Genomic DNA, 20,844 nt, shown 5'->3' with positions numbered 1-20,844 from the left:
TCCTGCTGGCCTGGGGCTCCGTTCGCCCCTTTGGCCATCTTGAAACTGCACCCAGTGTGTCACTGAGTCCTCCCAAGCAGATCCAAATCCACGATGCATCGATAAGTATGGATTATGGAGGAAAGCTATGGACGTTCTCCTGGGAAATCTTGTTGTAACTCCACCCAAATCCCCATGAGATGGCGCTGTTTCCCTCAACCACCTTTTTCTTTTTTTTTTTCCTAAGAGATTTTCACTATAAGGACTGTGTGCTCACCAGTGAGACAGAGACAGAAAATGAGAAATCACTTCCCAGGAGGGATGTGGCCATGCTGCAGTCCCTTTCTCCTTTCTCCTCTCAAGATTTTGGGCACACTCTCACATTCACCTGGCAAGAGTTTCAGCCACCAGGTCTGGGACTCGACCTGCGGTCTGCCATGTGAGAGTCTAACGCCTTCCCCACTACGCCACCTGCTGGCCCCTCCCTCAAGCATCTTAAGCTCCCAATCTCCTCTCTCTCCTCTGCTGCGTCCTGAACAAGGGAGGACCAAATTCGGCTCCGGTCCCACTTCTGAACTGTAGGCAAAATCAAAGCCTGGTGGTTCTATGAACATCCACCCGGGAGACAGCGTCCTCTCCGCCCTCAGCCCCCGCCCCTCAGCCGTCCCTCAGAGCTCGGTGTCCGACCGCCCAGCTATTACAGAAATCTTCTTTTGGAAGATGGAGGACGGGTTCTAGCGTTAAGGAAAACAAGGAGTCGGCTTCAGTGAGTGTTCGCTGTGGACCTGGCGCTGTCCTCAGCACTGTCCATGCATAAACCGATCTAAGTGCAATGTCTGTGGGCGAGATGTTTCTAACTCCACTTCACAGATGAGGCACCTGAGGTTAAGCAGCTGCCCAGAGTCCAGTCTGGGGAGGGCCGCTGGGATTCAGCCCTCACTTGCTCACTTAGCCAGTCTAAGCGGCTTTTCTTTTCCACTGGTGATGTGAGTCGGGGCGGACATTGGATGTTACCGACCTAACCAACCTTCCCCTCCATTTGCCCTGAACCCTGATCTATTCAGAAAAATGGTGAGTCCAGCCCTGATAGAAGCCAGTCCTCGGACCCCATGTGCCTTTTCCACATACCCACCTTCTCAGGCTCCCTTGCAGCTCGATGTCGTCACGGGACCTGTTTGGGGCCAGCGAGGTATCAGAGAAAATCTGCTGGGGGTTTCTGGGGTAAATGGTTAGTGTCTCAGGTGCTGCTTCCTCTGATCCCGGGGCTGCTGCAGCTGCTCTGGTGAAGATGGCAGAGGGAAAGGGAGGACAGAGTAGCCCCTTCCCGCGTGGGTCCACCTCTCAGAGCATCGCCGTTTACAGCTGTGCTTCCATCTGGTTCCCTATTTTAATAAAATTGGGACTCAAAACATACATCTAGTGGCCGTACTCCTTTAGGGCTTTGCCTGGTGATGATTGTCCAATGTCATGAAGGAATATTGTTCAAACAGCATGAAGAGAGTTTACGCAGAGAGCTGGGAAAGCTTGGCTGGAAATCTGCATGAGTGGGACCAGCAGTTAGCGTAATGGCTGTGTCGCTGGACTCCCACGTAGTCGACCGCGGTTCGCGTCCTGGACCCGGTGGCCTGAAACTCACGCCGGGCGAGTGCACGTGTGTGCCCAAGATCCCGAGAGGAGAATGGAGGAGAAGGGATTGTGATGTGGCCATCCCCCCTGGGGAGTGATTTCTCGCTTTCTGTCTCTGTTTCTCTCCGTCTGGTGAGTGCATGCACCCTATAGCAAAAACCTCTTCAAAAAAAAAAGAAAAGAAATCTGCATGAGTGACATTTACCTACGTCTCTGCAACACTAGTGCCAAGCCCTGGAAATCAAATCTCACCACAGCCGTCTTGTTCCAGAGAGAGAGAGATGTCCTCTCCAAGAACCCACGAACACAGGGAGGAAAAGAAGGTGCCCTGTGTCTGCACCATGGCCTTTCAGGCTGGACGATGGGAAGAGGAAAGTCAGTCGTTGTCCCAGCTTTGGGCGGGGAGAGGTGACCAGGCCCTGAGAGAAGAGCACAGTCAACCCTTTACAATATTATGTAGAAAACGCCGTGGCCCAGAGGCGCTGGCAGCTGGAGCTACTCTAACGGAAACCGCGGGGGAAGGAAGATGCAGATTGGAGAGGAAAGGGTTACCTTTTCTTTTTTTTTGGGGATGCGATGCCCCCCATAGCAAAAACCCCTTCAAAAAAAAAAAAAAAAAAGAAATCTGCATGAGTGACATTTACCTACGTCTCTGCAACACTAGTGCCAAACCCTGGAAATCAAATCTCACCACAGCCGTCTTGTTCCAGAGAGAGAGAGATGTCCTCTCCAAGAACCCACGAACACAGGGAGGAAAAGAAGGTGCCCTGTGTCTGCACCATGGCCTTTCAGGCTGGACGATGGGAAGAGGAAAGTCAGTCGTTGTCCCAGCTTTGGGCGGGGAGAGGTGACCAGGCCCTGAGAGAAGAGCACAGTCAACCCTTTACAATATTATGTAGAAAACGCCGTGGCCCAGAGGCGCTGGCAGCTGGAGCTACTCTAACGGAAACCGCGGGGGAAGGAAGATGCAGATTGGAGAGGAAAGGGTTACCTTTTCTTTTTTTTTTAAAATTTAGATTTCATTGACAAGTCTAACTTCTTTTTATTTATTTATTTCGTTAGTTTAATTTGACCAGAGAAGGACAGAGTGAAAGAGAGAGGAAAAGTGAGAAAGCAAGCCACCAGGTCCAGGACTCGAACCACGGTCAGTCATGTGGGAGTCCAGTGCCCTTAATTACCAAGCCACCTGCTGGCCCCTGGGGTTACCATTTTTTTTAAAAAAGTTTTATTTACATATTTCTTCCATGAGAGAGAGAGAGCACCAAACAGGGTCCTTACACTGCAGCCCACCCCTAGCTTCAGCTGGCCTCAGACCAGGTAGACCAGCGTGTCTGGGGGCGTGGGGTGTCTCTGGATGTGAACCTGAACCTTCCGTGCAAGTCAGCCTCACAGAGCGTTGCATGACCCCTGCTCACCTGCCCAGGTGACTTAAACTAGTGTTTACTTGGCTTCTTTTGCAATAAGTCATGGAGGCTGTGGACTTCTGGGGATGAATGAGAAGAATTAACTTCTGACCTTAGGGATGACCTCTGGTCAGGGCCTTGGAGCCAGGGTCTGAGGCTAAGGCCTGCCACCAACCTCCTCTGTGACCTTCGGCAGGTTGTCCTCTCTGAGCCTCTGCTTCCTCATGTGGAAAGTAAGGGGCTTGGATGTTCTCTAGGACCCGGTCCCTGCAGCACAGAGGGGATCTGCGTGTGGGTCTCAGTCCCACGTAAACTGGTTATAGGTCCTTCCTCACTCTCAGCATCAGCGCCCTTACTGCCGAAAAGGAGGCACACTGGGCTGGTCCTGCAGCTGGTGGTTACAGAGCTCACTAAGGGAGCTGGATCCCACATGGCTGACCACGGTTTGAATCCTGGTTGGGGCAGCTTGGAAAGCACGCTGGTGCATGTGTGCCCAAATCCCAACAGGGTGGAGATGGAGGAGAAGGGGTTGTGGCATGATCGTGTCCCATCTGGGGGTGCTTTCTCCCCTGCCCCCTCTCTGGTGACCATACACGTCCTCTGGCAGTTTACAGAAAGAAAGACGAGGAAGAGAGAGACGTAAATGGCCTCGTGTGTGTGCGGTGGGCAGCCCGGTGTCTTGCACGGATAAAGCAGGTGTGTAGGAAGGGCTGCTTTGTCCACCCCTCACCCTGGGTGAGGCAGGAGCTGTGAGGCTGAGTCACTCCCAAGCTCTCTGAGCCCACATGCCTGCGTCAAAGGATGAGTCTCCACTCCGTGTGCTGTTCCGTTTCCTCAGACCACATGGAGCCCCGATGATGATGCGCGAATGCTTAGCTTCTGCTGGAGTCACGAGCTTAAATGCCGTCCTCTGGGGACAGGGGCTGTTGAGAAGTCTCTGAGGAGCCCCTGGAATAAGTCACTTCTCAGCATCGTGCTGGGGACCGAGGAACCAGAGAGGTGCCTGCCAGTGGGTTCAATGTCATGCCCAGGAAAGAGACATCCTTGCAGTGCAGCCTTGAAGGCTGGGCTGCCTGATTTTTCCCAGTGGCCTATTTGGTGACCCTTCCCCTCACTGCCCTGGCTGTCCCCTGGGTATGACCAGACTGCTCACCTCTGGATGTGACACTCTGTTCCCAAAGGAATGGTTCACTCTTCTCTCCTCTCAGGGTTTGTCTTAGTTTTGATTTTTCTTAAAATAAAAATCACTAATTCTGAAAAATCCCCCAGCAGAACACTTGTGGTTTGTGCCTTTTGCTTTGTGTGTGTGTGTCACGTGTCCAACATGCTGAAAAAGTGAACAACAGGGCCAGCAGGTGGTGTAGTGGTTAAGGCGCTGGACTCCCACATGGCCAACTATGGTTCAAGTCCCGGACCTGGCTGCTTGCATTCTCACTTTTCCGCTCATTGTCTCTCTCTAGTCAAATTAAAATAATACTAATCACAAATAAAATTTAATTAAATAATTCTTTTTATAAGAGAGATTTTTGCTATAGGGCATGGGTGCTCACTGAAGAGACAGAAAGTGAGAATCACTCCCCAGGGGGATGGCCTCATTCATCCCCTTTTCTTCCATTCTCCTCTTTGGATTTTGGCCACGCAGGCACGCATGGCTGGAGTGAGTTTCAAGCCCCAGGTCCGGGACTTGAACTGAGTGGGAGTCGAGAGCCTTAACCACTACACCAGCTGCTGGCCTCAAATGAAATCATTATTTAAAGAAAAAATCATGCCAGGTGTGTGTACACGTGTGCCCACAACCTCAGGAGGAGAATGGAGGGAAAGGGCTTACGGCATGGCCACCGCCACCAGGAGGTCATTTCCCACTTTCCCTCTCATTGTCTCTCTCCGTGAAGAGGACACACTCCATACCAAAAAAAAAAATTTTTTTTAAATCTAAAAATAAAAAAAGTGACCAATAGTACTGCTTAGTTTTCTCATAGACCTAAAAGGGTATACCTTGCCTTTTTTTTATTGTTAGAAATGTGATCTCACTATAAAAACAGCAAAGAACGAAGAAGTCTAACAGCTAGTATTTACTGAATGCTTTCGGATTGCTGTTGCCAGGCTCTGAGCTCAGCATCTTCCGCACATCGCCTTAACGAACCCTCGCAGTAACCCTCGAAGGCAAGGCCTATTCATGTCATCCGTCAGACAGTGCCCAGAACTCGCCCAAGGTCACCGAGTAAGTGACAGAAGGAACTCGAACCCAAGCAGTCTGATCGCAGAGCCCAGGAACGCAGCTGGGGACGTGGATGTCCCCTGTAGTGGAGGTCAGAGACGACGGCGTCACAGAAGTTTCAGGGAGGGCATCTCAAACTAGGCTGCACTTCCAGGAGGGCATACGTGGGTGGTCGAGAAGGGTGTTAGGCACTCAGGGCCGGAGGGCAGCTCAGACAAACCTCGGCAATGGGTATGTCGGGAGTCCAGGTAGTGACCTTTGGGTCTGGTTGTGCAGGACCGTAACATGGGAGCCATCTCAGGTTCCAGAGTGAGAGCGGCGTGGCACTGTGTCTGTGAAGGCCAGACCGGCAGGTGGCGATCGGTGTGAGCGCGCGAAGGACAATGCACATCTTCACTTCGGACCTTCTGTTTAAGGCCCTCCTAGGGCTTTGCTGGAAGATGCGGTTGCTCATCAGTCTTGAGCTGGGGTTGGCAGACTGCAGTCCCCAAAGTGCCCATTTTGGTTCAATCCACAAATTAAGAATGTGGTTTTCCTTTTTTTTTTATTTTCCATTTTCAAATGATTGGGGAAAAAGTGGAAAGGACAATAACATTTCCTGACACGTGAAAATGATACGAAATTTACTCGTGACGACCTTCACTGTCTATAAATAGCATTTTACTGGAACAGCGTAAGGTCCATCCATTTACACGTTGTCGGCAGCTGCTTTCACACTGCAGTGACAGAGGGGAGCAGTTGTGACAGAGCTTGAAGGCATTTACCAGGTGGCTCTTTGTAGGAAAACGTTGCTACCCTTGATCTTCAGGGAGAACCGCAGAAAGAACTCAGGGAAGGAAGAAGTTGCTGGAACTGGAAGAGCTCTCGCTTTATGTGAACAGTGAATGCAATGCTGGAGAGGGGTATCTTGTTCACTGATTTGCTGGCTCATCCGGGAGATAATGCCTGAGAGCCTTCCCAACCTCAGTTTTCCCTCCCAAGAGAGACCAAGAGTTAGGCCAAGTGCCAAAGCCACGTGAGACAGCAAGCTCTCGGCCACCCGCTGCTTAGACCGAGGGGCCAGAGCCCGGCCCTCTGGGCTCCGCCTGGGAACTGGGCTGTGCCCGCTGCATATAAGGTTATGAGCCCACGGATCTCCTGCAGGTGCCCATGGGCGTGACCTGGCAGTTTCTATGACAGCATCTGCCTTTCCATACCTCCTTCATTCCACTAGAGGGCAATACTAAGTTTTCTGACTTCAATTCATATTTTCTACTGGCCACCCCAGATTTTCGCCAAGACAGGGCAGAGACTGGGTACATACATGCTTTCCTTGGAAGGCTTGGTGAGCTATGGAGAGGAGAGGGACCCTGGCCCTGAGTGTCCCTAACCCTGACGCTAAGGCCCTTGACTGAGAATGGTCCATAAGTGATCACAAAGGTGAACAGAGATTTAGATCCAAACAGGAGAGAGGGAGAGAAAGGAGGAAGAAGAAAAAAGAAGAGGTGAGAAAAGGAAACAGTATGAATGTCCAACAATAGGGCATCGGTTACTTTTGTAATTTCCCAGCTACTCAAGGGAGGAATCGATAGCCTCTAAAAACGCACTGCTGACCAGCTGTACCCGCTGGAGAAAATACAGCCAGTGCACAATGTAGGAAGTGAGCCCGGAAGGAGACAGGGTTGCCAGATTAGCAAATAAGGAGCGTGCTCACAGTTTTATTTGCATATCAGACACACACAAATGATTTTTGTTGTAAGTCTATGCCATTTGATAACATATACTAAAAAAAATTACTTGTCGTGGGGCCAGCAGGTGGCATAATGGTTAAGGCTCTGGACTCCCACATGGTCGACCACAGTTCAAGTCCTGGACCTGGTGAATTGAGACTCACACTGGCTGCATGTGCATGCTTGCCCAAAATCCTGAGAGGACAATGGAGGGGGAGGGGTTATGGTGGGGCCACTGAGGGGGGGCATGATTTCTTGCTTTCTTTCTCTCTGTCTCTCTGGAGAGCACATAGGCTCTTTGGCCAAATCTCTCAAAAAAAAAAAAAAATTACTTGTTTATCTGAAATTCTGACTTCCTTGAATTTACTGGGTGTCCTGTGTTCTATCTGATAATCTTATAAGAAGAGGGAGGCCTGACTTTCAATATCAGCCTCCTTTTCTAGCAAGGGCCTGTTCTGTGCTGGGTGAAGAAGAGGAAGCCTCTGACAGGCAAAATAGCCTAAGTGGTGGGTCTCCCAGCTTGGTTTCTTTCCACTTCTTGAGAGCCCCCTGGTGACGAGTTTCAGCTCTGTGAGAGCCTAAGAAGGCAGCAGTGAAGTACCCTAATGAGATCTGACAACAGTGTCCAGTGGACCGATGGGAGTTGAAAATCGGGGACTTCTATGGTTGGAATGTCCCCACCAAAACTCGTGCTGAAACTTAATTGCCATTGTAACGGTAAGACGAGGCGAGGTGGTTAGGGGTGAGTAGGCCACTAAGGCTTTGCCTCATGAATGGACCAATGCCATTATCCCAGCAAAGGGTCAGTTACCACGAGAGCGCGTCTGTTTTAAAGGAAGCCCTCTCTCGCTCTGTCTTGAGTGTTCACTTCTTGCCTTTTGCCTTCTGCCTTCCACCATGGGATGCCCCTTGCCAGGTCCCAGTGCCATGCTCTTGGACTTTCCAGTCTCCAGAACTGAGAAATAAATTGATTTTCTTTATAAATTACCTAGTCTATGGTATTCTGTAATCGCAACAGAAAATGGCGTAAGGGACAATTTGACGATAAATGGCAAGGCCTTGAACACATTTAAGCCCTTTAGTCTATTGATTCCGTTGAAGGATTCTATCCTAAGGAGATAATTTGAGGTGCGTCAAGATTCAGCTCTGATGATGTGTAATGCAGACTTGTTGCCATTAGCAAAATACTAGAAACAACCTAATGTCCAACACTAGGTCACTGCTTAAGCAAAGTCTGTACACATGCAGGATGGACTTCTACACAGGTGTTAAAAACAATGCCCTGAAGAGATGTAGTTGACAGGAGAGCACAAACCATATAAAAGGTCCCTGCTGAGGAAATGTGATCCAACTTTGCAAAATACACATCTATGTTCTAAAACACAGGAGGACGTCATTCAAAATGTTACAATGCTTATTGTGAAGGAATTTTTATTTTTGTCATTTGCTTCTGTTATTTCTAATTTTTGTTTTTATAGTAAACCTGTACTATCTTGGTGATTTTTCAAAGATTTTGTTTTTTTAAATACATGGTGGAGCCAGGTGGTAGTATAATGGTTATGCAGCTGCACATATATGGGAAGGTTCTGGGTTCACATCCTGAGATCTACCTGAACACGGTGGATGTGAGCACACGTGCCTATGACCCAGGCTGGCGAATACTGGGGTAGTTTGCAGCATGACGACCCATTGGGGGGGTGTCTTTCTCTCTTTTTCTCATAGAAATAAAGGAATAAACTTAGGGGCCAGCAGATGGCATAATGGCTACATTGCTGGACTTCCATGTAGTCAACCGCAATTCAAGTCCTGGATCTGGCAGCTTAAACTCACGCCGGGCACATGTGTGTGTGTGTGCCCAAGATCTCAAAAGGAGAATGGAGGAGAAGAGATTGTGGTGTAGCCATCCCCCTTGGGGCATGATTTCTTGTTTTCTGTCTCTCTGAATCTCTCTGTCTTTCTGGCAAGTGCACACACTCTATAGCAAAAGCCTCTCCCCTAAATAAATAAATACATACATACACAAACTTAAAGGACAGGAAAAAATATCAGGGTACTCTTTTCCTTGGAGGCCAATGTGGTAAATCGTGGGTCACCGCTGCCTCAGTGGAGACCCTCTGTGTCCTTGCAGCTGCAGCCTCGCCTCTAGCCACAGAGCCTGGTTCCGGCCAGCAGCCCATCTGCAGGCCTGTGTGAATCCTGACCCCACATCCTTCGAGCCTTTGCCCAACTCTTCCCCAAACTTGGTCTCAGACTGATACCTAGGCCGTCTTTAAGATGGCCCCAGCAGCTCTGGAAACTTCCGGATGCTTCCAGGCTGGATTAGGTCTTTACACTGCCACAGCACCCATCCCCTATCACCCCACTGAGAAGCAGCTGGGGTGTGTCTGCCTAAAAAGACATGCCCCTTTAAGGGACTTTGCCTTTTTCCCTTGCGGTTCCAGCGCATCACCCTGTGCCTGACCTGTCACAGTAAATACGTGAGGAGGGAAGGAAGAAAGCTGGCAGGCGGACACCGGAGAGCACACGCAGTCCAGGGTTGCATTGAAACGAGGCCTAAAGGCTGCAGGTGCAGGTGGAGAATTTTCAAATCCCGTGATAGAGTCCCCATGAGCATCCATCAAAGGCAGTGAGTCACCTCCAGAGAAATCCAATTAAACATCCGTAATTCAAGCTATACTGCTTTGCATTCTGCTATCAGTACCGGATCTATTCTGAGCTCTCTGCATCTGGGCCCTCCTGTGCCTTCCATTCTCCGTCACCTGCGTGAGTTCCTGCTGGTGCGATGTGTCCTCACAAATCTCCCCTCCCCACTCCCAAGTCCATCCTTCCTCTCATGCTGACACCAACACAGCAACTTGCACTCAGTTGAGGGTTTACTGCAGGTTGGGAGCCAGGCCCTGCCCTGGCTCACTGAAGCCTCCCAGTCTCTCAGGCTGGCATTCCCATTCCTTACTTCACAGATGTCTCAGAGAGGTGCAGGTCGTAGCCCAGGATCACACAGCTGTGAGAGATGTGAAAGAACACAGCTCGACTCCAGAGCCCTGACAATGGCCACTACAACAGCCCGTCCACTTATGCCACCCACATATTCCAGGCTGTCCCCCTCTGCCTGGTACCCCCTTACTTTGTCTTGTCCCTATGGTCAGGAGTCATGAAATGCACTTTCAACCAGTGGTAGTTCCAAGAGTGGGCTTTCTTGGGAGCAGGGGTGGCTTTAGCCTCACCCAAAATTTCCATTAACTCTCAAAATCCCTGCAACACATTTTCTTAATTATTTTTTAAGGTTTTTAACCATAGAACATGTGCACTCACAGGAGAGAGACAGTGAGAGAGAGGGAAAGTGAGAAATGCTCCTCAACCCCAGGGAGATGGCCATGCTGCAATCCCTCCTCCTCTGTTCTCTGGGGATTTGAGGCATGCGTGCACATGCACCTGGTGTGATTCTTTTTTCTTTAATAGTTATTTTATTTTATTTATTTATTCATTCATTCATTTTAATTTTAATTTGACTAGAGAGAGGCAGAGAGAGAGGGAAAGTGAGAAAGCGAGCCACCGTGATAGTGCCTAGTGTGAACCTGGAAGGATATTCACAGTGGGGCATGTATTGCTGGGGCTGGGATTCAAATTCTGTGGTCAGCCACGTGGGATCTGGCTACCTCAATCAGCAGGCCCTGGGGCTGGCCCAGGACTTGAACCGTAGCCGGCCATGTGGGAGTGTCCAGAGCCCCAACCGCTACACCACTTACTGGTCCCCTGGTGTGATTCTTACACTGCTGGGTCTGGGCCTTGAACCACAGTCTATCATGTGGGAGTCCAGCTCTTTAGCCACCATGCCCCCTGCTGGCCCCTGCACGGCAATATTTAACAAATATTTTTGTGATGGGTAGTAGACACTTTCCCCAATTTTGTATAAAATGTAACTAAGAACTTGATAGAGAACCATGCTATTTTTCTTGATCTGTCTCACATCAAGCTCAGTAAAAACCATGAGTCTGCTACTGCAAATGCAGCTTTACCATAAATCCCACGATGCCAGTGACAGGATTGCGGCCCCTCAGCCCCTCCTCAATAGGAATTTTCTAAAGCTGTCCATCCTTTCAACTGAGCATGTAAGGACTGAAGGAAAAAATCTTAGAAACACAACCTACAGGTTCCTGCCCTCTTCTCACCCCTTCTCGCTTAGCCAGCAGATTGGGCCACACCAGCCATGGTCTCAGCTTCACCCCACCCCACAGGGCGTCCTTCTCCGAAGCCATCGGCTCCCTACAATCTCCATCCGCAATTCCCCTTAGATTCTCTGCACCAGCAGCAGACAAGCTGTCAATGGTAAGTAAATTAATGTTTAAGTCAACTTCATGCTTATTCAGCACTAGTGATTAGTGGCCTCCTGTGATTGGAAGCGGGATCCTGGTGCTCGGTGAACTACAAAGAAAGAGAAAGTAATGTCTGCTGAATGCTTCAAAGCGGGGCAGGGTAGATGGGGCTAGAGTTGGGAGTGGCTGGCAGTGGGGGAGGGAGGTAGAAGCACTGTTTCATACCATTTGCCAATTTCCGTGGTGTAAATGCTCCCACTATTGCAAACGGCAAGCTACCCACAGTCAAACGCCTGGCTAGCAAGATTCCTGAGTATTTAATATCACTGGCTGAAATCTACCAGTCGGCAAATTTGGAGGTGCCTTTTCAACATTCTTTACGTGTTTATTCAACGTTGATTTATAAGAGAATTTGAGCACTGTGTGGGGAAAGATTACCAATGGCGATGGTGATGATGATTTTAGCTATTGTTCAACCAGAACTTACCACGTGCTTTATACACACTAAGTGCTTTGCACACTAAGCACATATACATATGTGTGCATATAGATACATGTATACCTAACACATATATACTTTTTTTGGGGAGGGGGAGATTTTTGCCATAGGGCGTGTGCGCTCGCCAGACAGACAGAAAGACAGAGAGACAGAAAGCGAGAAATCACCCCCCAGGGGGGATGGCCACGCCGCAATCCCTTCTCCTCCATTCTCCTCTCAGGATCTTGGGCACACACGCACACGCGCCCGGCGTGAGTTTTTAAGCCACCGCGTCCAGGATGCAAACTGGTCGACTACATGGGAGTCCAGCGACATAGCCATTACACTAACTGCTGGTCCCATAACACATATTTTTTAAAACTTATTATAACTGCTAAGTGTTTTATACAATTCATTCTTTAAATACTCTTCAAGGGAGGTACTGTGTAGTCAGGTATTTTATAGCTGAAGTTCCTGCAGCTCAGAGAGGTTAAGTGGCTCTGCAGAATCACACAGCTCGCTGAATGGTAGGACAGGATGCTGTTCTGAGTGGCGTGGCCAGACACCCACACTGAGGCAGCGAGGAGCCTTTCCTTTATTGTTCTAAGCTATTCAGCTCAGATACCAGTTCAGCACAACCCTCTTCAAAAAATGAAAGTTCTGCAGACAGCAGGACTCACCCTATTTAGAAGGCTGCTGAGAGACCATCTATTGTCGCTCCTGTGTGGTCCTTGAGGAGACTGGTGCGGGAGGTGTCTCCCTCTTCTAATGGACAAAAGTTGGAATTTTCAGTTGCTCAACACCCAAGCCCTGGCTTGGAGGGAATCATTCATTGTGTCAGTCCTTGTTAGAGAAGTTAAGCAAGGGCCGGCAGGTGGCATGGTGGTTAAAGGCGCAGGACTCCCACATGGCTGACCATAGTTTGAGTCCTGGACCTGGAGGCTTGCTTTCTCTCTCTCTCTCTTTCTCTCACTCTGTCCTTCTCTGGTCAAGTTAAAATGAATAAATAAAAGTTAAATAATTCTTTAAAAAAAAAAAAAAAGAAGTTAAGCAAAGTGGCAGCATCCCCTCCCCTGGGGTTCCGCCACCTTGAAGCTTGTGCCCAAGATTTTGGCCACTGAACGAATGACAGGTTGAAAGGATGGTGGGGTTAGAGCTGTGGTGTACTAGCCGTGGGAGCAGTGGCATCCTGGCCAGCTCGGTCCTGTGGCCACTCTCTGGGGCCCACTTTCCGCGCCTGTCCCTCAAATCCCCTTTGTTGCCTTTCCCGTCCCCCCACACCCCCCTTCCCCACCACCAAGAGCCTTCCAGCAAATCCTTTCAGCCAAGATGGTTTCGGTCGCCGCTGTCAAGACTCTAACGTAACAAGTTTCTCTCCCAAGTGGCTTGTCGGTATTCCCGCCCACCACGCCACGTGCTCTCTGTAAGGGAGGTTCTTTTCTCCATTACGTGTCACCTCGGGGAGTCCACAGCACCTTCTGTGGATTGGTGCCTGGCCCAGTTGCCCTTCCTTCAGCTCTGGGCAGAGATATCAGTAAACGGGGAGAGAGAGAATCAGGAGGGAAAAAAGAAAAGCAAAACATTTAACAGACACAAGCGTGTAAAATCACGTATTAAGGAAGATGTGTATGGCGCTGTCTTTACGGGATTACTGTGCAGTACTCATGCTAGGGAGATTTCTTTTGCACGCGGCAGAAATGGGCAATGATGAAAGCAAATAAAACAAATAACACGGGGGAAAGGGTATTAGAAGGGGCTTGTTAAGAGATTCAGGCTTACATTAGGTACTTTTGCAGACAGTTTAAGAAAGGGGCATTTCCTCTGGGTTGGATGTTGTCAGGAAGTAAGGGTGATTCTCTGATAGGGTGTCTTAATAATTCCTTCCTATAAAGGAAGAACAGAGATGGGGCCAGCAGGTAGCACGGTGGTTGAGGTGCTAGATTCCCACATGGCTGACCGTGGTCTGAGTCCCAGACCTGGCAGCTTGCTTTCTCTCTCTCTGGTCAAAATGAATGATAATAATAAAGTAAAATGAATATTTTTTTTTTTATTTTTAAGAGGTTTTTTACCTTAGGGTACATGTGCTTGCCAGAGAGAAAGAAAGAGACAGAGACAGTGAGAGAGAAAGTGAGAAATCACCCCCCCAGGGGGGCGGATAGTCACTCAGTAATCCCTTCTGAGATTCTCCTCCTGGGATCTTGGGCATGAGTGCACAGGCGCCCAGCATAAGTGTCATGCCTCCACGTCCAGAACTCGAACCAGGTCTACCATGTAGGAGTCGAGTGATGTAACCACTATGTCATCTGCTGGCCCCAGAATGAAAAATTCTTAGGAAAAAAAAGGAGGAACAGAGTGAGGCTGAAACCATGATTGATAAAGGAAGCAGACGGGACACAGGGGGGAGAGGATTTTTGTGGTTTGGATGATATTTATGACTTTATTTGCTTTCAGACGTGCGTACAGAAGAGTCTCATTTTCGTCTTGATTTATCACGGTCTCACAGTGGTCTCGTCTGCTGTTGGTGATCTGCAAACATCTTTCATAGGAGGATGGCTCAGCCATGGGCACCCAGCCAGCTCCTGGCTGCCAGGGCTGCTTTCCTCTTTTTTGCCATGTCAGAAGTCATTGCTGTACTTCCTGTCTCCCCACAAATAATTAGGAAACCCTTGACTCTAGGAAGCAGTCCTACCCATTTTTTATCTTTTCCGTTGTGCTCAGATGGTGTCTTGCACACATGCTTCGTGAACTGAATTATGAGCACAGAGAGCTCTCTGGAACCTAATGATTGTGCTAATTTTACACATGTGATCCACGCACATACGGCATGAACACTTGTCGACATTTTATTTAACCCCGAATGAGGGAGCCAGGGAGACGGTGAGCTCATTCCAAGAATATTCCAGGAACCGGAGTCACAAGCATGTTTAGCAAGAATTTTAGAATAAGATTGCTAGGTGAGATTCAAAGCTGGTTACCATTCTATAGAGAAATAATACCATAAGTTTTAGGATGATTTTTTTTTTCTGCTGAATAGAAATCTACTCATTCCAGGGCCAGCAGGTGGCATGGTGGGTAAGGTGTTGAACTCTAACATGGCCAACTGCAGTTTGAGTCCTGGACCTGGTAGCTTGAAAATCACACCAGGTTGCGTGTGCATATGTGCCCGGGATCCCAGGAGGGGAGTGGAGGAGAAAGGATAGTGGTATGGCCATACCCGTTGGGGGGTGATTTCTCACTTTCCCTCTCGCTGTCTCTCTAGTGAGCATGCTTGCCCTATGACAGAAACCTAAGTAGAACCAGAAATCAACTCATTCCAAGAACTTTCCAGGAACTAAACTCACAGGCATTGTAAAGAAGAATTTTAGAATCAGGTTGCTAGGTGAGAGTCAAAGCTGGTTGCCATTCTATAGAGCAGTAACACCCTACCTTTAAGTATGTTTTCCACTGAACCGAAGTCTGCAGGTGAACATGTGATTTTATCATGTGGAGGCTCTACACGGTAAGGAACGAGTCAGACGCAGACCCTCGTAGACTATTAAATAACCTTGGACAGGTCTCTAAGCGGCGCCCCGGGATGACGTGGAAACGCTCTTGCCTGGCCCTCTTTTCTTATTTCTACGTTTTCTTAGGAGCACATTCAGCTGAAAGTTCTTCCACTGCCTATTGCCTGTCTGGTCACTTCCAGTGCTTCAGCAGCAGCCCAGCTAACATTGACACGGCAGTCAGTCTATGACTGGGTACTGCAGTCACTGTTTGCACCTCTTATCTCATCTGCTCCTCACTAGAAGGAGCCTACTAGTCATTCATTCGGAAAAATCAAGAGTGGTATAATAAAATATCCTTATCCCTGGTTTCTGGCACTGTAATTTCCTGAATGATAAAGACATCACAACAATTCCCTTTTTTAACCACACCAGAGTTTACCCTAGTGAGGTGACTCAGGGCAAGGCCCCTAGTCACTGACTTTATGCTAATGAGGTGATTTCTGGGGGAGGGCAGGCAACCAGAAAGACTGACTTTCAGTTCCACCCATCAACCTCCAGGGAGGTGGGAGAGGGCTGACAGGTGAGTTATAAAGAACTCTTGGGTGAGGATCGGGAGTTTCAGGGTTGGTGGACACACTGATACGCCGGGAAGGTAGCGCACCTGGAGAGAGCATGGAAGCTCCGGACAGCTCCACCCCCGCACCTCGTCCTATGCATCTGGTCTACCTGGCTGTTCCTCAGTGTGTCCATCTAAAATAAGCAGCAAAGGGACAGCCTCTCCAAAGCCAAGACTTTATTCAGAAGTAGCAGAAGACTGCAATCTGGGATATACCTCCTGTGGTGAACCACTGCACATCCAAAGAGGCTGAGGCAAGGAGCAACTTAAAAAGCAAAAGAAGTCCCTGTACACGCAGTGTGAAACATAGACCACTGGTTACAGAGTCTTGCTGTAGGAGCTGGCGTTAGTTCACAGGTGGGGACAGCCATTGTTAGGCATGTGTCCTGTGCAAGTGGCTTATCTGCAATTCTTGTGCTTTAAGAGAATCCTTGCAATAGGTTTTTTTTGAGAGGTTTTTGCATAAGGGTGCACGTGCTAGCAGGAGAGAGTGAGACAGAGACAGTAAGAGGGAAAGTGAGAAATTACTCCCCAGGGGGGACGGCCTTGCCACAATCCTTCTCCTCCTGGGATCTTGGGCATGCATGCACACGCACCTGGCATGAGTTTCAAGCCACCAGGTCTGGGACTTGAGCAGTGGTCAGCCATGAGGGAGTCCAGCAATGTAACCACGGTGCCACCTGCTTGCAACAGTTATTATCACAGGCCTGCGTGCATGGCAGCCCTTCCTGCGTGAACTTGTGACTCCATTTTTTTTTTTTTTTTGGAGAGATTTTTGCTATAGGGTGCGTGTGCTCGCCAGCCAGACAGAGAGAGACATTAGAGACAGAAAGCGAGAAATCACCCCCTGGGGGATGGCTATGCCACAATCCCTTCTCCATTCTCCTCTCAGGATCTTGGGCAAGCATGCACACGTGGCCGGCGTGAGTTTTAAGCCACCGGGTCCGGGACTTGACCCGTGGTCGACTACATGGGAGTCTAGCGACATAGTTATTACGCTAACTGCTGGTTCCCTTGAGGCTCCATTTTGATAGTGTTCGATGTAAGTGACTCCGTTTTGGTACTGACCATCCTCAAAGTTGTACCCTTTAGAATAAACCAGTAGACATACATTTAAAAAGTGCCTTCCTGGGCCAGCAGATGGTGTGGTGGTTAAGGGTGCTAGATTCCCACATGGCCGACCACAGTTCAAGTCCCAAACCTGGTGGTTTGCTTTCTCACTTTCCCTCCCTCTCTCTCTCTCTCTTGCTCTGTTCCTCTCTGGTCAAATTAAAACAAACAAATAAAGTTAAATAAAAGAATTCTTTTTTTAAAAAGTGCCTTCCTGAGTTCTATGAGCCAATCTGCAAAACACTGAAGCTGAAGTGGGGGGGGGGCGTTTGTGGGAACCCCTGAATTTGTAGGCAGCCAGACAGAAGCGTGGTAGCCCTGGACTTGTGACTGATATCTGAAGTGGGGCAGTCACGTGGGACAGAGCCTTTAACTCGTGGGAGCTGATGCTAAGTCCAGGTAGTGTCAGAATTAAATTGAATTGTTGGACACTTGGTGTTCAAGTGTCAGAGAACTGGTGTAGAAAAATGACACATACGTGGTGCCAGAAAAAACCTCACTCAGTGCCAAAAGCCCCACACAACAAGTTACAGAGAAGTTAAGTAATTTGCCCAAGACTGCACAGCCAGTAAGTATCTCCACTGGGACACACAGACACAGACAAAGACTGTGACCTTTTTCCCTAAGAGATATTTTTACTACAGGGCATGTGTACTCGTCCGAGAGAGAGAGAGACATAGAGAAAGTAAGAAATCACCCCCAGAGGAAATGGCCACACTGCAATCCCTTCTCCTCCATTCTCCTCTCAAGATTTTAGGCACACATGCACACACACCTGGAGTGAATCTCAAGCTGCTGGGTCTGGGACTTGAACCACGGTTGGTCATATGGGAGTCCAGGGCCTTAACGTCTACGCCACCTGCTGGCCCAAGTCTGTGACCTTTACCACCACATATGCTGCCTCTGGGTCAGCCTCCAGAGGTGATATCCACATGGCCCTTTTAGATAAGAAAGAGCATGTGGCTCCGGGTGGGTAAGTCGGTGTTTTCTAAACATCAGTTGTTTGCCTCCCACCATGCAAGACTTGCTACGTCTCATGCTCTTTGTATTTATCTAATGCTTTTCTTTATGTTGATTTGCTTTTGTATGTACCGTACATGGAAAACCAATAGTTTTCCTAAAAAAAAAACACGTGAAAATGAAATCTTAATTACCAAAAATCATCCCAGAGTATACCTCATTTTGGGAAAAACTGGACCAGCTGAATACATAAGACCCCACAGCTGATATCTCAACCCAGGTTCCTGTTCTTCCAGCTACCCTTGACTCTTTTTTTTTTTTTTTTTTTTTTGAGAGGTTTTTGATATATGGCGTGTGTGCTTGCCAGACAGACAGAGAAAGAGAGAAAGAGAGACAGAAAGTGAGAAATCACCCCGCAAGGGAGATGGCCATGCCGCAATCCCTTCTCCTCCATTCTCCTCTCGGGATCCTGGGCACGCACGCACACGCGCCCAGCGTGAGTTTTAAGCTACTGGGTCTGGGACGCAAACCACGGTCGACTACGTGGGAGTCCAGCGACATAGCCATTACGCTAACTGCTGGTCTCAGACTCTTGATCCCTTAACCCTTGACATGGTATTTCTGGTTAACTTTGTCAGGGCATCAAGCTAAAAGGAACTAGAAATTTCTCAATTTGGCTCAAAATACAACCAAAGGGAAAACCACACAGCGATAGCAGACAACAGATGGAAGTGTGGCAGTTAAGGATGCTCTGGGCAAGACTCCCTGAATTTAATCACCAGAGCACCGCCTGGCCCCAAGCAGACTATTCCGATTGCTCTAGGATCAGATGAAGTTTTCCTCTGGAAGAGCAGAAGGTCAGTTCTACTGGGCCAAAGAAGACCTGGAACAGCAGCAAATAATCACCATCTTCAAGGGGGAAGGAGGGAACAGCGTTCCAAGCTAAAAGCCTTTTAATGATCTTCTGTAGCTGATCAAACTCCGTCCAGAGAAACTTCCTATTCAGTCCAAATGTCAGCTTATTCAGGCATTTTCTAAAGTGTGCTTTCAAAGTAAACTTTAGATCTCATGATATAAAATGGAGAGTTTTCTTGTGGGGTCAAACAGTAGCTTCAGAACCCTTTTCATACGCTGCAGAAAGACCTACCTAAGATCTCTCGCAGCTCACACACAGGAAGTACTCATGAGGGGCTGCACAAGCCCTTCTCTTCTGTGTTACGTTCTTTCCACACGTTATTTCATTTCATCCCCACTCCGACTCTGAAATGTGAACTATTATTGTACCAGTTTCACAGATGAGAAACCTGAGGTTTGAAGTTCATATAGTTTGCCAGGGGTAGAGCTGAGATTGAATTTTGGCACCAGCTGGCCCCAGAGCCCACTTTTATCCTTATTGCACTGTAATCCTAAAACCCTTATGCACTTCAGTGAAGATGCTCAGAAATTCCGTGTCTCCTGCTCTCGGCTTCCTCACTTGGTTTCTTTAAAAAAAATTAAAATGAAAAAAAAAAGAAAAAGAAAAGAGAGAAGACCTTGTCTTAGTTTTTGGAAGTCAAAAATAGATGGACAATGAGGAGGATGAAAAGCAATCATTAATGATGAGGATAAATTATGCATTGGATTAGTAGCTCTTTGAAAGCTTGTAATTGCAATTTTCTTGATGCATTTCAATTAAAGACAGAACCAACGGATTTTGATCATGGATGTGATGGTGTAGACAACAGATGGCATCAGAGTTCTCATGCACCGTGGGAGACAAAGAGCATGGATTTCATTCTAATTCCGATCACGATCCTAAGCTACTGAAGACACAGGTACCCACTGCCATGCGGAGACGTCAAACTGAAATACGGCAGATGTTATACTTTCTGAGAGCAATTTTCATCAGCAAAAATTGTGGAATGCAATTAAGACAATGAGTCATCTGTAAGCAGCTGATGGACACTAGGGTTCTATTTCACTCAGGGAAGAGGTGATGGGAATCACCCTAACTGCTTTGAAAGCTCCTGAGGCCTGCGCCATACCTTGGGCCAGTTAGGTGAGACTCTGGGAGTAAGACCTGGCCTCCACGTTTTCTTCAAGCTCTTTAGGAGATTCCAATGTACAGTCAAGACTGAGAACCCAAGTCTGGAGGAACTACCAGCTGGCGTAAGACGGACAAATTTCAGCGCCTTCTGTCTCTGACTGAGGTTGTAAAGGCTCTCGATGGCCAGGGCTTGATCAGAGAAGCAAAGTCTCCATGAGTTATGGGGCAACAGCTGTGTTCAAGGAACTAGACCTTCCGTAATTGTGAATATTTGAGAGGTGAGGACCGGTGGAGTCAGCGATCAGTCCATCTGAGAGCCAGGCACATCCTGCTGGCCGGATGGAGCTGCAGGTGGAAAAGGTGGAGGGGAAATGAGAGGCTACGGCCTTGACTGCCAAGCGCCTGGAGGAGGAGGGGCTGCTGTTGGTCATCAGGGCTAGCAGTCAGGAAGACATGCTGGATGAGAAGAGGAAGAGAGTGAGGACAAGCTGGGACCGCTGTGGCCCTTCTGTCTGTTTACCTCCATGTGTAAACGTGACAATTTACAAAGGGTGATCATGATTTTGGTGGTTTGTAAAGAATAAATATTTATTTAGTTTACAGTTTTGGAAGTTCAAGGTGAAGGGGTTGCATTTGGTGAGGGTCTTCTTGGTGGGGACTCTGTAGAGTCTTGAAGTTAGACAAGGAATTACATGGAGAGAGTGAGAGCTTGCATGTGTGCCCATTTCTCCGGGTATTCGCTTTGATCTCTTGCCCTCTCTTAAAAGCCAACAAGATTCTATCCTGAGAGTCCCATCCTGACGACCTTATCTAATCCTAATCACTTCCCCAAAGCTCCATCTCGTAATACCACAATTGGATTAAATGTCTTCTTTTTTTTTTTTTTTTGGAGGGTTTTGCTATAAGGGCAGGGTGCTTAAC

General features: G+C 48.3%; 1 protein-coding gene across 4 annotated transcripts in view; it reads right to left on the bottom strand.

The window, feature by feature from the left end:
• The window catches only part of BMERB1 (bMERB domain containing 1), a 126,605-nt gene that overhangs the window by 16,357 nt on the left and 89,404 nt on the right, over positions 1-20,844 (bottom strand). For 2 of the 4 annotated variants that reach the window (XM_027771074.1, XM_027771075.1), the window contains exon 3: positions 1,112-1,150. The exons of the other annotated variants lie outside the window; for them this stretch is intronic. In XM_027771074.1, the coding sequence (XP_027626875.1) occupies positions 1,112-1,150 (39 nt within the window). The remainder of the gene's footprint in view (positions 1-1,111; positions 1,151-20,844) is intronic. 4 annotated transcript variants of the gene reach the window in all.

This window comes from Tupaia chinensis, unplaced genomic scaffold (assembly GCF_000334495.1).
Source record: "Tupaia chinensis unplaced genomic scaffold, TupChi_1.0 Scaffold000182_1, whole genome shotgun sequence".
In the NCBI taxonomy this organism is placed as follows: domain Eukaryota; kingdom Metazoa; phylum Chordata; class Mammalia; order Scandentia; family Tupaiidae; genus Tupaia; species Tupaia belangeri.
The sequence above is the reverse complement of the archived record's forward strand: the minus strand, read 5'-3'. Positions and strand labels throughout refer to the sequence as shown.